The 14,556-nt window shown below is 43.3% G+C and overlaps 1 protein-coding gene across 2 annotated transcripts; it reads left to right on the top strand.

Moving 5' to 3' along the window:
- On the top strand, positions 1-13,971 carry LOC133003654 (periostin-like). Of its 2 annotated transcripts, XM_061073442.1 has the most exons (22): positions 1-140; positions 603-701; positions 4,412-4,476; positions 4,708-4,865; positions 4,940-5,104; positions 5,190-5,336; positions 5,886-6,027; positions 6,886-7,098; positions 7,809-7,943; positions 8,567-8,715; positions 8,862-8,998; positions 9,186-9,316; positions 10,015-10,145; positions 10,358-10,460; positions 10,555-10,622; positions 11,267-11,312; positions 11,438-11,467; positions 11,913-12,104; positions 12,233-12,280; positions 12,516-12,563; positions 12,643-12,678; positions 13,943-13,971. In XM_061073442.1, the coding sequence occupies exons 1-22, from the start codon at positions 22-24 to the stop codon at positions 13,969-13,971; spliced, it is 2,391 nt and encodes a 796-aa protein (XP_060929425.1). In that variant the 5' UTR covers positions 1-21. The 2 variants fall into 2 exon arrangements, with proteins under 2 accessions (XP_060929425.1, XP_060929424.1); XM_061073441.1 differs by lacking the exons at positions 12,233-12,280; positions 12,516-12,563; positions 12,643-12,678 and having other exon boundaries at positions 22-140; positions 11,267-11,316; positions 11,442-11,467; positions 11,913-12,143.
- The last annotated feature ends 585 nt before the right edge of the window (positions 13,972-14,556 follow it).

Raw genomic sequence — 14,556 nt, 5'->3', positions numbered from 1 at the left:
GGGCTAGCTGACAAATCCAGGATGAAGCTCCTTTTCGTGGCTGCCTTTGCCCTCGTGGTGCTATCGACGTTGGACCGGGCCGACTCCTCGGCTTATGACAAAATAGTCGCCCACAGTCGCATCAGGGCGAGAAAAGAGGGGTAAGCTCATCAATATTTCATCAGGAGAATTGTTTTAAGTATTTTTCTTTCTACACCTCTGTGATTATTTCTAATTGCAAGCAGTTGCATTGAACTTTGAGGATTAAAGGCCATGAGCAATTATATTAAGTCTGCACATGCTGTATTATTTAGTCATATTTGTTTCACATCAGGTGTTTCTTTAAAGAACTATGGTGGAAAGGTGGAAAAGCTGCAGAGATGTATTCAAATCCTTATTCACATCTGACAAACTAATCTCATAACCTGCAGGCAGAGATCTCATTATTCACATTTGACAAGCAGCAGGGGATAGTTGATTCACAGTCTGTTGTCTCCCCCCCGACAGAACGTCTGCTGGACTCACACAGTTTTGCATACAAATAACTTTCCATCAAACCTGAACTTAAGCGATTTACCTGCTGACTCACGCTCTGTCCCCTTTTCACCCTCAACTCTCCTCAGACCCAATGTCTGCGCTCTCCAGCAAGTCATGGGCACCAAGAAGAAGTACTTCAGCACTTGTCGTAATTGGTACCGAGGGGCCATCTGTGGAAAGAAAGCGTAAGTGTTGCTTCGTGTTTCAAACGTGTTACACGCAAATCCACCTCACTAAAAATGTATTTTAAAAAAGTTTAATTTCCCTTCGGTATCTGCTGCCTCTTCTTTTCCTTTTCGTTAAAGGATTCAATGGAAAGTTCAGAGTTTCCATAGAGGCAGACATCTGTTTTTGTGCTTTGAATTTAATTGTTGCATAAAATGAAAAACACATTTATAGATGCAGCCCTAGTCTTTGTGTTTAAGGCAATTCCCATTTGCTCCAATAAACTGTAAGTCAGGGTTTTCATAAGCCCGGGGTGTTGTTGGATGCCACTGCGGTGAACCACTGATTCCAAGATGTGATGTGGCTGCTCTGTGTTCATGAATGGAAAAGCGTTCACCTCAATCATTCGAGACAACCTCCTGTTTTTTTTTTCTGCTATTGTTCCAGCGCTCTCAGCACTTTTTCGGGTTTTTAACATGGATCTGAGCCATCCCTGTTTTACAGTCTGCTCTCCCACACACACTTAGTTTGCCCTCTATGTTTGCATTATGTCAGAATCATGCCCAGCGCTCTGAACAGGCTGAAGTGAACAGCCCAAGGAATTTGATCTGGTTCAACGGGAGTCTGACACGGGACCAGGGAATCAATCCAAACATGGCCGGGGCCAAGAAGTTGAGATTCAGACAGTAAAGTGATTTATGCATCGAGACATTGTGCTCATGCAAGATCTCCTGAGGAACCCTGGGTTACGTAATATTCTTTCAAAGCGGATCTGGAGACAGGAATATTCTCATGTGTAGATAAAATGCACTTAGATTAGTTAAATTACCAATAAACTGATCTTGTTTTTTTTTTTAATTAGATATTGCTTTAATTGATCTTAGATGCACAAATAGTTTCATACAGAATCCACTTGCAAGCATTGTTATATTGATAAGATAACATGAATACGTTTTGTAGTTTAAAGCTGTTCTGAAACCGATTCCTTCTCCAGCTTCTTCAACCCAAACTAGAAAACTCCCAAAACCCTCCCGTTTTATTTCATCTTAATTTTTCAGTCAACATTTTTTATGTCATTTAAATTGGAGCTGACTTAAGGTTTTGCCTGCTGCAGAATATCTCTCCATGCATGTTTGACATCAGCGTCTCCATAGTTTTTAGAGCAAGCAGGACAACACATCCGTCCATCTATTTGTCCAGCACTCCCTTCAAGCCAATCAAGCAGGATTGTTTTCATCAGGCTCCATGATTTATTTTGTAGGGAATCGATGAAAAAGTTTAAAAACTCCTATCTTGCAATGTTCAAAGAATTATAATAAATCTTGGATCCATACCAACATTTAAAGGGTTGTTTCTTAACCCAAACCTCATCCTTCCACCAGATTTTGTATAAATTTGTTCTGATATTTTTGTACAATCTTGTTCACAAACAAAGGACAGAGGTGAAAACATAACCTCTTTTTATTGAAGGTACAAAACTGGAGGTTAAGGTTCTGACAGAGTCCCTGGATTTAAACAAGGAAACTACTTGAGTTTAAGGGAAATTAGGGAAATAAGTACTTAAAATAAGAACTTCCTTAAGGTCATAGGATCTTTGTCATTGTGGTTACTATAATAAACACACCGTTAAGGTCCTGGCGTGGTCATAAAGAAAATCCTACTAACGGTCGGTTTCACACAGGAAATTAACAACAGTTGCCTGTGAGTAAGTCCTGTGTTTCGTCGAGCCGATTAAAACCCGAACCTCTGAGCAGCGCAGACTTTTTTGTTATATGTTCGAGGTTAGCGAAAGTTTACCGGACAATAAAACGTTACTATGGGTCGTAATGAGCCTCCTGCACAAGCAACCTATGCCCATTTCCACAGGAGCACAGTGTCCGTCAGGAGCAAAGAGTTTAATCCCAAAAAACGAGAATATTATTTCTGTTTCTAACGCAGCTCTGTCTCCAAGTCAATATCGTCCAACCAAACTGCCCATTAGCCATTGGTTGAATTGGAGTGAAGCCACCGAGGCCATATATTATGTTTGACATACCTATCTTGATTCTCAGCGGAACAGTTCCTTTCGCGGAAGACGCTGACAAGTCAAAAGTTTCCAGCTCCAGGGCCAGCCACAAGTGGCTTTGTGTGGGAAAGCAATGCAGAGCGGCTTTTCTGCTGACGCCGCCGCACTGGGGCTCGTGTGATCTCATCCCAGTCGCTCCAGCTCCATGCAGCCTCCATTCACATGCAGCAGCGAGAGTTTTCAATTAGCCATGAACCGGGAGCCCTGGTGTAACCCTGTCTGGGACATCAGCAGTGGACGAAAGCTATAAACAACCCTCTATTGCAGATTTGTGCAAATAATCATCACAGTGACTATGTTTGTAACAATTATATTCATGTACAAACGGTTTTAGGCTCAAATTACAACAGATCCCCTGTAGGTGACTTTTCTTCTTTGAGCACACCACAGGATAAAGAATATCACCTTACAGGACCTAAGGACTTAAGGGGGATCTGTCTCGACACCTTGTTTTTTCACAAATGCAACTTTATACTGAACGTGTTAGCGGCGACTTTTATCAGATAATTTGTCTTAAAGCTTCCTGACAAAGTCCTGATTGTCTACTTTTTTCCCCAAATGGCAGAAATTACAGCACATTCCTGGTGTGCAAGAAAAGTCCCGATAAAGATAAACTGCTAAAAGTAGACAAATCCCAGACAGCTTGTACAACGTGCATCAATCTTCACTCTTGTAGATGACTGATTGCAGAACCAGTGCACCCGTACACTCCCACAGGCTCATATTAGAAAGTGAACAAGTTGTAAAACATAAGGACTCGATAATGTTCATTCTATTGACGTGATTATTTTAATCGCACAGAGCAGAGAAACTGGTAAAAAAGTTGCAACGCAGTTTGAGCTTATAAACTATAAAAGCAGGGGCAGTCTACAGTAATGAACTTCCCATGCGGCCAACTCAGGACACATGTGGTATTATTTATCCCTTATATGGACATATATGGTATTCTTTAGGCCTTGTGGGTCTTTTTTTTTATAGTTACATACCTTTTAGTGATTTGAAGTGAAAAGGATATCGCCAAATGTCAGGAGCTGGAAACAATACGATGGTTCCAGCATGTTGAAACCTGCTGACGGAAGGGGTATAGGCATGTTTATATCTGGCAGCTGCACACTGAATTTTACTGCTTTCCTGCAGACTACGGGGTCCAGTGCTGTTTAAGTGGAGCGGAGACGCTGCTCCTCTCGTGTATTTCAAGCAGCGAGTGAATCTTTTCTCATTCGTATCTAAATTGTTTAAAAAAGTCTGTTTCTTTAATACACACTGTCACAACCTTTAAATTATCCTCGTGTCAACCAGAATTTCCTTAAAACTCAACTCTCATTATCCCGCAGCTTTTCAAGGGCAGATTATAAAATGTTCCTGAGGTTAACCAAACGTCAAGTCGAGTCCAAGCTAATTGTTTAGCTTCAAAGACGAGGTCTGGGCAGCACAGGCCCACTACTGTAATGGCAGCGTAATCCTCACGGCTCCCTTTCCATTAGGTTTTTGGCCAAAGCCGCAGGATCACATGGACTGTTTGAGGAATGAAAGAGATAATGAGCAACATCTGGAAATGATGAATAGACCAAATAATGATTCAGGGCAGCCGTAGAAAATGCATATTTCTTCTATCTTCTTTGAGGCGATACCCATTATTTATGATCTGTTTTCTCTTTCCTGCAGGATAGTGCTTTACGAGTGTTGCCCTGGGTACATGAAGATGGAGGGCTCGCGTGGTTGCCCTGCAGGTATGTTGTGTTACGTGCAGTCGATGTATGAGGGTTAGAGGAGGACATGCCCACCAACTGTGGAGCAGCTGTGCGCTATTTCTGAAATCCGACCAAATAAAACAAGTAGAGGATGCCGCAGCATATTGTCAGCACATGCAGAGTCTGCCTTCCAATGCACATGTTTCTTATCTCTATTTCCAGAAAGACAGGCTGACACCTCCTAACACTAACTGTTCATCTCCTTCTCAGTGGCTCCTATTGACCATGTGTATGGCACCTTGGGTCTGGTGAAGGCCAGCTCCACCCAGAATTACGCCGATATTTCGAAGCTGAGGCCCGAGATCGAGGGACCTGGGTCTTTCACCCTCTTTTCCCCGAGCAACGACGCCTGGGAGGCATTGGATGAGGTGAGAAAACCAAATCCGAAGCTGCACGTCTCTTCCTGTGACGTGTTAACATCTTGTTTTTTCTCACCTTACAGGCGGTGAGGGGTGCACTGGTCAGCAACGTCAACATTGAGCTGTACAACGCGCTGCATTACCACATGGTCAACAAACGCCTCCTAACCAAAGATCTAAGGAACGGATTGACTGTCCCCTCCATGTACAATGACCTCGGTCTCCTTATTAACCATTACTCCAATGGGGTGAGTGAGATTATTATTCAGTGCCTTCATAGTTCTTCTCACATCATGTGGTTTTAACACAATAACAATTGTGCGTTACGCGCAGATAGTGACGGTGAACTGCGCCAGGCTTATCTACGCCAACCAGGTCGCCACCAACGGAGTCGTGCACGTCATCGACCGTGTGATCAGCGCCGTCGGAAACACCATTCAGGACGTGATCGAGGTTGATGACGAGCTGACAACTCTGAGCGTAAGTACGCACGATTAATGTGCCAAAGTTAATTTTCATCTTTAGTAATGAGCGTAATGACGACAGACTGAAACTTGAAGGACATTCAGTAGAGCATATACCTCCTAGTTCTTATGGTATAACTACAAAAGAGGAAAAAGAGGTTGTTTGAAGACTTTAAAAACATATTAAGAGACAGTGGGAAATTTAAATCTGTGCCTTATCCCCTAAAAATGTAACAAATAAAGGATCCACCGCTTAATCCAAATCTGCACAGAAATGTAATCGGTTCTCCCGAGGCCTAGGCTCCATCCCTCCACCAAGTTTTGTGGAAAGCGGTTTAGTGATTTTTGCATAATCCAGCTCACAAATAAACCAACAAACAGACGAGGATGATAAAACCTCCTCGCTGGAGGTAACAAACCTTTAGAGCAGCATCGGAGGAACACATGCAGAAGGGTACAGATGTTGATTTAGGTGCTTTAAATTGGACTTTTGAATGGGGTTGTATTGTCTACATCCTGCAAATGTTTGACTGAACTTAACCCTGCCCATGAAATCACCGTCTAGGATGTGGCTCATAGCGCCGGCATGCTGGAGAAGCTGGGCCAGCCAGGACATTACACTCTCTTTGCCCCGACCAACGAAGCCTTCGCGAGCCTCGGCACCGACGTGCTGGAGAGACTTCAGAGCGACAAGCCGGCCATCCAAGGTAACCCTGACTCGGGGCCACTCACAACACTGAGCCAGCAACAGAGGTTTTATATTAGCCATAGTAACGAGGACTATATTTATATTTAATGATGAATAGGAATATGGAGGAAGCGCAGTCGTTTGCTGGCGGCACGTTTGCCAGACTTCGTTTTTTTTCTTTCTCATGTTCAATGAACAAAAACATGAAACCACAACGGGTCTGGAGCTTACACACTTTTGGCAAACTGTGCATAACAAAGCTGTGTTGAGGAGAAATAAAAATAACAGTTTCAAGTAATGCGTCATGCTTTGTGGACGGAAAGTCAAACAATGCAACACATTATTAAACACGTCAGGGATAACTGTATGTTTTGAGAGTAAGTCAATATCAGTGGCCACATTTGCAAGAACTTTATCATGATATTCATCAATTAGAAGAAGTTAAAACCTTAAGAAACGCATTAAAAAGTGAAGGAGAAAACCACAAGAAACTGCAGAATCTCAGCATTTTTAACTTTTGTTTCTATTAGCGTGAACACTGACAGGCGGGAAGCAGCTGCTTCATTGGGCAAGCTGGTCAAATTGGCCACTACACAGTATTTTTTATTAGCCCCCAGCTTTCCATATGATCCGAGATCAGAACGTTTCACACAAAGTTTAATAGAGCTGTGAAGAAATCACGAGTCTTCTCACTCAAGGACCCAAGGGATCCAAAGGATGTTCAGGTTCTCAGGACGTTACAGCCTCAGCTGCAGCCTAACATGGGAAAGATCATAAAACAGCCCGTGCAGCGCAACTGACCTATATTGACCCAAACATCAAACTACTGTTCACCTGAACCGCACATTCATTTTAAATCTCTGCCTGGTTCTTTCAGCTCTTCTGAGCTTCCACCTGCTGGACTCCGTGCAGTGCTCTGAGGGCATCATGGCCGGCAGCTCCTACGAGACTCTGGAGGGCAACAGCATCGAGATCGGATGTGACGGTGAAAGTCTGACTGTCAACGGCATCAAGATGGTGCTCAAGAAGGACATCGTCACCACCAACGGTGTCATCCACCTCATCGACAAAGTGCTCATGCCAGACTCAGGTTTCCATCTCCTCTTTCTTCAGATTTAAAGGGCTTTCACATCTGACTTGTTTGATCTGGACCTTCAGACTTTAAAAGAGGCGTAAAAGCTTCCTCAGACCAAAGTACAGAACAACGGACCAGAATGATTTTTTTCGGTCCAGTTCTTGCAGTTGATTTGCAGTGTGAAAACACTTTTTCAGATAGTTTGGACTTTTGGACAAATTTCAGGAAGTTACAGAAGCATTAAACAATAGAAAAGGAAAAAGAAGTGGAAGTGTCTCGCAGGATTTCTTGAAGTCTTTGTCTCTGATGACATAATAATAGTAATAACATAATAATAATACAATGGTGGCAACAAAATTAACTGATTCATTAATTTTCTCCAGTCAAACAGAAGAAAACCTTTTCTTCTATGCACCTAATTCAAAGCAGGGAATTTAAATTGCGACGACATCAGACACACGCCCGTCTACAAACCAATCAATGTCCAGTACAGGTAGATGCAAGCCACATAAGTAACGACCATGCAGTACCTATGTCACACACATTTCTTAAGTCCACTCCCTAAATCAAAATCCGGATCAAATGCAACAAAGATAGGAACCATGCTTCAGACTTTCAGGTGTGAAATTGCTCTAATTGCTCCTGGTTTACCGCAAACATAATTGTGTTTGATGTTTTCCTGTAATCCATCATCTAATAGTGCAACTGTCCTTGTGAACTCTAAGCCAAGCAGGTGATGGAACTGGTGGGAAGTTCCCAGTCGACCTTCGGGGATATGGTGTCAGAGCTGGGCCTTTCCGCCGCCATGAGACCTGAGGCAGAGTACACGCTGCTGGCTCCTCTCAACGCCGCCTTCACTGGTGAGTGAACCAGTTGCTGGAGGCTAGGAACCAGTCTGGGGGGGAAAAGAAGGGGAAGATTTTCTACTTGTAATTACGTGCTCACATGTGAATAGATATGTACACAAGTGGAGCTGCAGGGAGGTAATGGATTTACTGCAGGAGCTTTCACGGCATGTAAAACCAAATACCCCGGAGAACAGTCCTGGACTTCAATTAAAAGGGAGTGTTGTTTGGTTTCTGCAACAGCAATGTAATGTGCATTTAATCGAGGCAGAATACTTTATATCTCTCTCAGCGTTTGGTTCTCTGGGTGTGAGGAGTGCACGAAGAGGCAACAGCTGGATTTAACAACCATGAATTGGAACCGTAAAATCTTGGATGTATGGTATCCTACAAATCACGAGACGGGATTCGCAGATTATTGTACACAGTCCATCTACAGAAATGTGCAGTAAATCAGGTCTCTGCTGGCAGATGTTTGCAAACAGGTGGAAATTCGGACGATGCTCCTGAGGATACTTTGTCCAAAATAGCAGGAATAGAAACATATGTCAAATTTATCTTGCTGAGGAGTTTGATGTCAAAACTCACAATGTTGGTGGTACAAGGGAAAATATAAACCTTGTCCCTTTTCTCTGCAGATGAAGTGATGTTCATGGATCAGAGTGATCTCAAGGTCATTCTGGAGAGTCACATCCTGAAGCAGAAGATCGGTCTGGGACAGCTGTACAACGGCCAGCGGCTGGAGACCATCGGGGGGAAGTTCCTGCGAGTCTTCATCTATCGCACGGTGCGTCCTCTATTCTGGAAATCTGTGGCTGGCTGCCAACCAACACACACACTACATGCATTATCGCTGTCATCTGACCATCAATCCTCCCGTCTTAGACATGACATCCATCCCTGTTGCCTTTAACTCGTGGATTATTTCTGCAGGCTGTGTGCATTGAGAATTCCTGTCTGATCAGGGGAAGCAAGGAAGGAAGCAACGGGGCCCTTCATCTCATGAGGATTTTTTTGAAGCCGGCGCAAAAATCCATGTTTGAGATTCTGACAGAAAAAGGAGGGTTCAGGTACGTGCACAGCGACGTATTGAATTGCAGCCTTGTTCTCCAGACTGTGTTTTTTCTACATCTTTTCATTGAACCCACATGGCACGCATGCAGGGGACTGAGAAAGTGCTGTTGTTGCAGGATGTCAGCCCCTCGGGTGGTGGTTTTGTGCAACAGCTGAGTTAGTGTTTTCTTCTCTGTGCCGCAGGATCTTCTTGTCTCTCATGGAAACTGCTGGTTTGACCGACCTGCTGCATCAGGAGGGAGACTTCACTCTGTTCGCCCCGAGCGATCAGGCCTTCGCTAGTCTGAGCGAGCGGGACATGTCCATGTTGAAAGGTTGGTCTCCCGCACTCCCTTCATTATTTTAAATGTGTTCCAAGCAGTGGTGGGAAGTAAGGAAGTAGAAATACTTTGTTTCTGTACTTAAGTAGATTTTTCACATATCTGTACTTTACTTGAGTATTTCTTTTCCTGACGACTTTTTACTTTTACTCGTTACATTTGACCAAAAATATGTGTACTTTCTACTTCTTACATTCTCAAACTGGCTCGTTACTTGAGCAGCGGAGGTTGGCACAGCACGCCTCTATGCACGGCGCACCTCTCTCTCTCTCTCTCTCTTTTTCTTTCTCTCTCTCTCTCATCTAGGGTTCAAAATTTGTAAAATTAGAAAATAATTTTTCAGTCAGTTGAGATAAATCTTGAGGAGAAACATTTTGGGTTGTTTTGTGTCTGTATAGGATTACTATATAAAGCACTTTGCATTTTTAATTTTGGTACTTGTACTTTTACTTTTGATACTTAAGTACATTTCAACACCAGATACTTTTGATACTTAAGTACTTTAAATATGAGCTTTAAGACTTTTACTCAAGTCATTTTCTGATGGGTGACTTCTACTTTTACCGAAGTCACTTTCAGGTAATATATATCTGTACTTTTACTCAAGTATGGCTTTCAAGTACTTTATACACCACTGGTTCCAAGTTGCCAGCGGGGAAAAAAATCCCACAGTTTGCTGTTTTTAATTCCAGAGGACGTGAACGCTCTGAGAACCATCCTGCTGTACCACTTCAGCAACGGCGTGTTCATCGGCGGCGGTTTGGAGACCGGGGTGACGAACCTGCTCAAGTCTCTGCAGGGCAGCAACCTCAGATTGATGTTTGTAAGTATTTCCCGCTACAACACTTCTAAAGGGAGATAAAAGCTGTAATTTTATTATACTGGGAAATTATTTTTTGATTAAATGCTCCTCCTCACTTCTGCAAAGAAATTATTTACCAGGAAGCGTAACTCATATTTATTCAGGTTCGTGCAAGCCCTTTCATTCTGTGGCGCTTCTTTGTCTGTAATTGATTTATAACTGTCGCCCTGCAGGCAAACAGCAGCATTCTCGTGAATTCTGTCCAAGTCCCCGAGTCTGATGTCATGGCTACAAACGGAGTCGTTCACTTCGTCAACCAAGTTTTGTATCCCGGAGGTAAAACTTTCACACGTTCTTAATACCCCCTCTTTCTTCTGGAGATGCGCTGGGTGTTTTGTTTGAGGTTAACGCCCTGTGCCTTCTTTTCCAGATATCCCAGTTGGAAGCCAGGATTTCATGATGCTGTTGAAGAGGCTCATCACCTACATGCAAATCAGGGTGATAAATTGTTCTTATAAAAGCTGAGAGACTTATTAAAGACAGGGTTGTTGTTTTTTTTGATCCAAAGAATCTACAGCTGCTTTCAGACATGCACTGAAGTCAGGATATTTTCCTGGAATTGTCCAGAGGGGATGAATCAGACTGGAAAATGTCCTCAAATTTCGTGGCAATGACTTTTCTAACTTGCCACAGACGTGAAACTGAAAGAATACAAATATCCCAAGATCGAAAAAAGGTGTCGTAGAAGGCGCAGATGTCAACTTGGAAAGATGAGTTTCGAGAGCTTTTGGCAATAACCTGGCGTCGGTGGAGTGTGAACACAAACACTGTGCTTTCTGCAGATGACTTTAAATGTCGTGTCCTCCTGCACGTCTCTGCTCAGATGAAACCTCTGGCCTGAATGTTCCGGACATTTTTCTGTTCTGACCTGATCTCCAGCTGTGGCTCATGCGTGGAATTCAAACTCCAGAAAATGTCACGACCTAATTTCCACGGACGTTTCCAGGAGGTCATGTCTGAAAGCAGCTTTTGTGGAGAGTCGTTCTCATGGTTTTAATCAAGGGTGTCCCAGGGAAGTTTGTTGTTTGCAATTCATTTTTTCGGCCTTCTATTAATTATGATTACCCCTTTCTTGTTTACAGTACATTTCCGGATACAAATATCAGGAGATTCCCCTCACATTCATGAGTAAGTCTCAATAAAACTGAGTTTATAATTGCTTTGTTTTCACTTTATTTCTTGCAATATATTATATTTTCTTTTATCACATTCTTCACTGTCATTGATGGCTTTATATCTCCTGTTTTCACCAGAGAGGATCGTCACTCGCGTCATCCAGGAAGGTACAGTAATGCTGAGAGTGTCATCATCCTGTGATTCCTAATCAGCACAGTCGGACACATTCGATCTGGTCAACGAAACGGTTGCATGGTTAAATATCAGGGAGGCTGGTAAATCCTGATGGTTTCAGGCACATATGCAAATGCAAGGGGACCAGCATCTTTAGTAGTGTTAATCAGAGAGAGAAGAACGTTATTTCTCAGCCAAGGGAAGGAATATTTTGATAATAAATATGAAAAAAGACACAAAATAAACACAATTTATAAAAACAAGCAGAAATCCTTTGATTATGAATCACATTTTCTGTCATAGCAACCTATCCGATCAAGTGAAAGCTCCATTTGTTTTGTTACCTGCAAACAAAAGGAAGATTCACTCTATCGATGGGCAATGCTGTGCTACCTGTAATCTAAGTGTAGTGAAACGTGTCCTTTTGTTCTTTTAAAGTTCCCCAGGTGACCAAAGTGACGCGGGTCATCGAAGGCCAGCCCTCCATCACCAAGGTCACCAGGGTCATCGAAGGTCAGCCCTCCGTCACCAAGGTCACCAGGGTCATCGAAGGCCAGGCCACCAGCACCAAGGTCACCAGGGTCATCGAAGGCCAGCCCTCCATCACCAAGGTCACCAGGGTCATCGGAGGCCAGCCCTCCATCACCAAGGTCACCAGTGTTCTCACAGGTAAATATGTTTCACCTGAATCAGTGAGGCAGCAGGTTTAAAAAAAAGAATGATTCAGAGTAAATACTAATGGACGCTGTCGTTTCCAGGCCCTGAGTACTCAGCCAGCAGTGGAACCACCAACATCGCACTAGAAGGTCAGTGAAACTAACTGAGATCTGAAAAGAGAAATTTCCAGTGTTCCATGTGATTGGCATTGGGGGAAAGAGGGTTGGTGGTTCGCTCTCTGGCTCAAATCCACCCCCCCGTGTGTGAGTGGTGTGTGAAAAGACTAGAAAAGTGATATAGAAATACAATCAATCTCCTATTACCATTTACAATGTAGAATACAATTCAGTCCCACTTTGATGTTTTCTTTTCTTTTCCCCCCAGGCGACTTCTCAGAATTCGACAGCGAAAAACTTACCGAAATCATCCAAGGTGAGTTTGGTCTGTTTGGACGCCTGCAGGGAACAATCCGTAAATAACCTGTGATTCATATTGTTTGTTTTGTTTGTAGCAGGTGGTTCACGAAGAACTGGCGGCAGAGTTATAGGTAAAAAGGAGGAGAAAAAACAAGAAGCCTGCATTTTAGACAAATGCAGTGAGGCATGTGAGATAGCTCAGGCAGTCAACTGGAGTCCGCTTTCTTACATGGCCCAGGCCTGTGCTCCGGGTGGGCCATGTAATCAGTCTCATGGGTGTCGGCCATCAGTGCCTTTCCCTAAGTGTCGGTGTTAACAAGCAGGAATGAGTTGACGGACCTGCTGCATTGAGAGCGTCTCTCATACCTCAACTCTGCATGAAGGCTATCGCTCTGTGATCCGCTGCAGCTAGCAGGCATTTGTGTTTATCTGTGTGTGTGCGTGTGTGTGTCCACACTGCTGCTGCTGAGGCTACTGCCAGCCACACATTTATACAAGGATTTTTACAGTGAGTTCCAGAGAGAGAGAGAGAGAGAGAGAGCGCACACTGGAGACTATTGCCCCTTGAACTTTATGTTATATCAACCTTTTGAACATGATATAATTATAACCTACATTCGCCTTTACGACTACATATTTATAAATAAGCCACAATTATTTTGTATTTGGAATCTGGATAACTTCTGGGATAAGAGCCTCTTTTATAACTAGAATGGAAATCGGTAGAGAAAAGGGCTCCACCAAGGCAGCCTTCAAGAAATCAAGGAAAAAGGTTGAACAACAATGTCACAGGGAGTGAAAGAAAAAGATCCTGGATCCAACCCCTGATTCGGATCCACATCAGAATTTATTGGGGTCATCCTCAGGTCCTGCCCCTAGTAGCTTGCTTGCTAATCTGGAACCTGTAATATGAACAAAGAGGTTTGGGGGGATTGATAGACAAGAGGCGGCAAATCTGTAATCTCTAAAAAAAACACAGCGTATAGATTTTACACTTCAGGTTTTCCACAGATCAGATAAACAAGGTTGTATATGTTTATTAAGATGCTGCATTTGTGTCTGTTTACGCTTGTCGTGCTGCTGTGGCCAAACCAATCAGAAAGGACCAGTGTCAGTGTCCATATTTAACTCTACTTGTTTTCCAAAGTGTCAAACCAAGCCGACTGTGGGCTGCTGACTCTCTCGCTGCTGTGCTTGCCACCGCATCGCTCGCCCGGCTCCGGGTCTGTACGCTCCTCGCTCCCCTTCTGTGCTGAGCTTAGCTGCTTCCTTGTGGAGGGGGTCGGGGAGCGATGAGATCAGAGCCTATAGATGTTCAACTTGAAAACATATTTCATGTTCCGCATGAGCCGGCTGACTGACGTGTATTTATGTTTCCACGCTTGTTTCCACCAGCTGGCAACAGGAGGAGAGGACGGGACTGAGCGTGGACGGACGAGGGACGTCGACCTCGTAAAGACCGAGTGAGACTCCAGAACCCAGGAGGTGGAGACGCTGTGTTTCAGTGCAGGGGGGACACACTTAAAATGTCAACGATTTCAAATATACTGTAAAAGGTGTATAGGCCTAACTGACAAAAAATAAAGCTATTCTCATAAACAAGTTAATGGTGCTTTGAATGTATATCTCATGTGCGTCTTGTTTGTGTGTTCAAATGAACATTCCGGTTGGAGTTTAAAGACGGAGCAAGGCAGGGTAGCAATAAAATGTTTTAATAAGCCATTAGGGGAGCAGCGCAAACATTTCAATTCCAAAACTATGGGACTTTGACTTTGCTGGAGGTGAAGGTTGAAGCTGGGAGATTTTTACTGGCTGTTTGGGAAGATTTACAAATCTCAGCATGATAGAGATTGAAATATGTGTTTTGTTTGGTTTTGACTTTTTATTGTTGCGTTTTTTTTCTTTCTCTGACTGTGAGTTGATTTAAGATTCATGTGAGTTTGTAACATTCGGTTCAATGTGGACAACGGCAGGTTTTCTCCGTTCTGTTTTCTTCCAATAAAAAAAAA

The sequence above is a fragment of the Limanda limanda genome, chromosome 6, assembly GCF_963576545.1.
Source record: "Limanda limanda chromosome 6, fLimLim1.1, whole genome shotgun sequence".
NCBI lineage: Eukaryota > Metazoa > Chordata > Actinopteri > Pleuronectiformes > Pleuronectidae > Limanda > Limanda limanda.
This window is presented reverse-complemented; position numbering and strand designations above follow the sequence as displayed.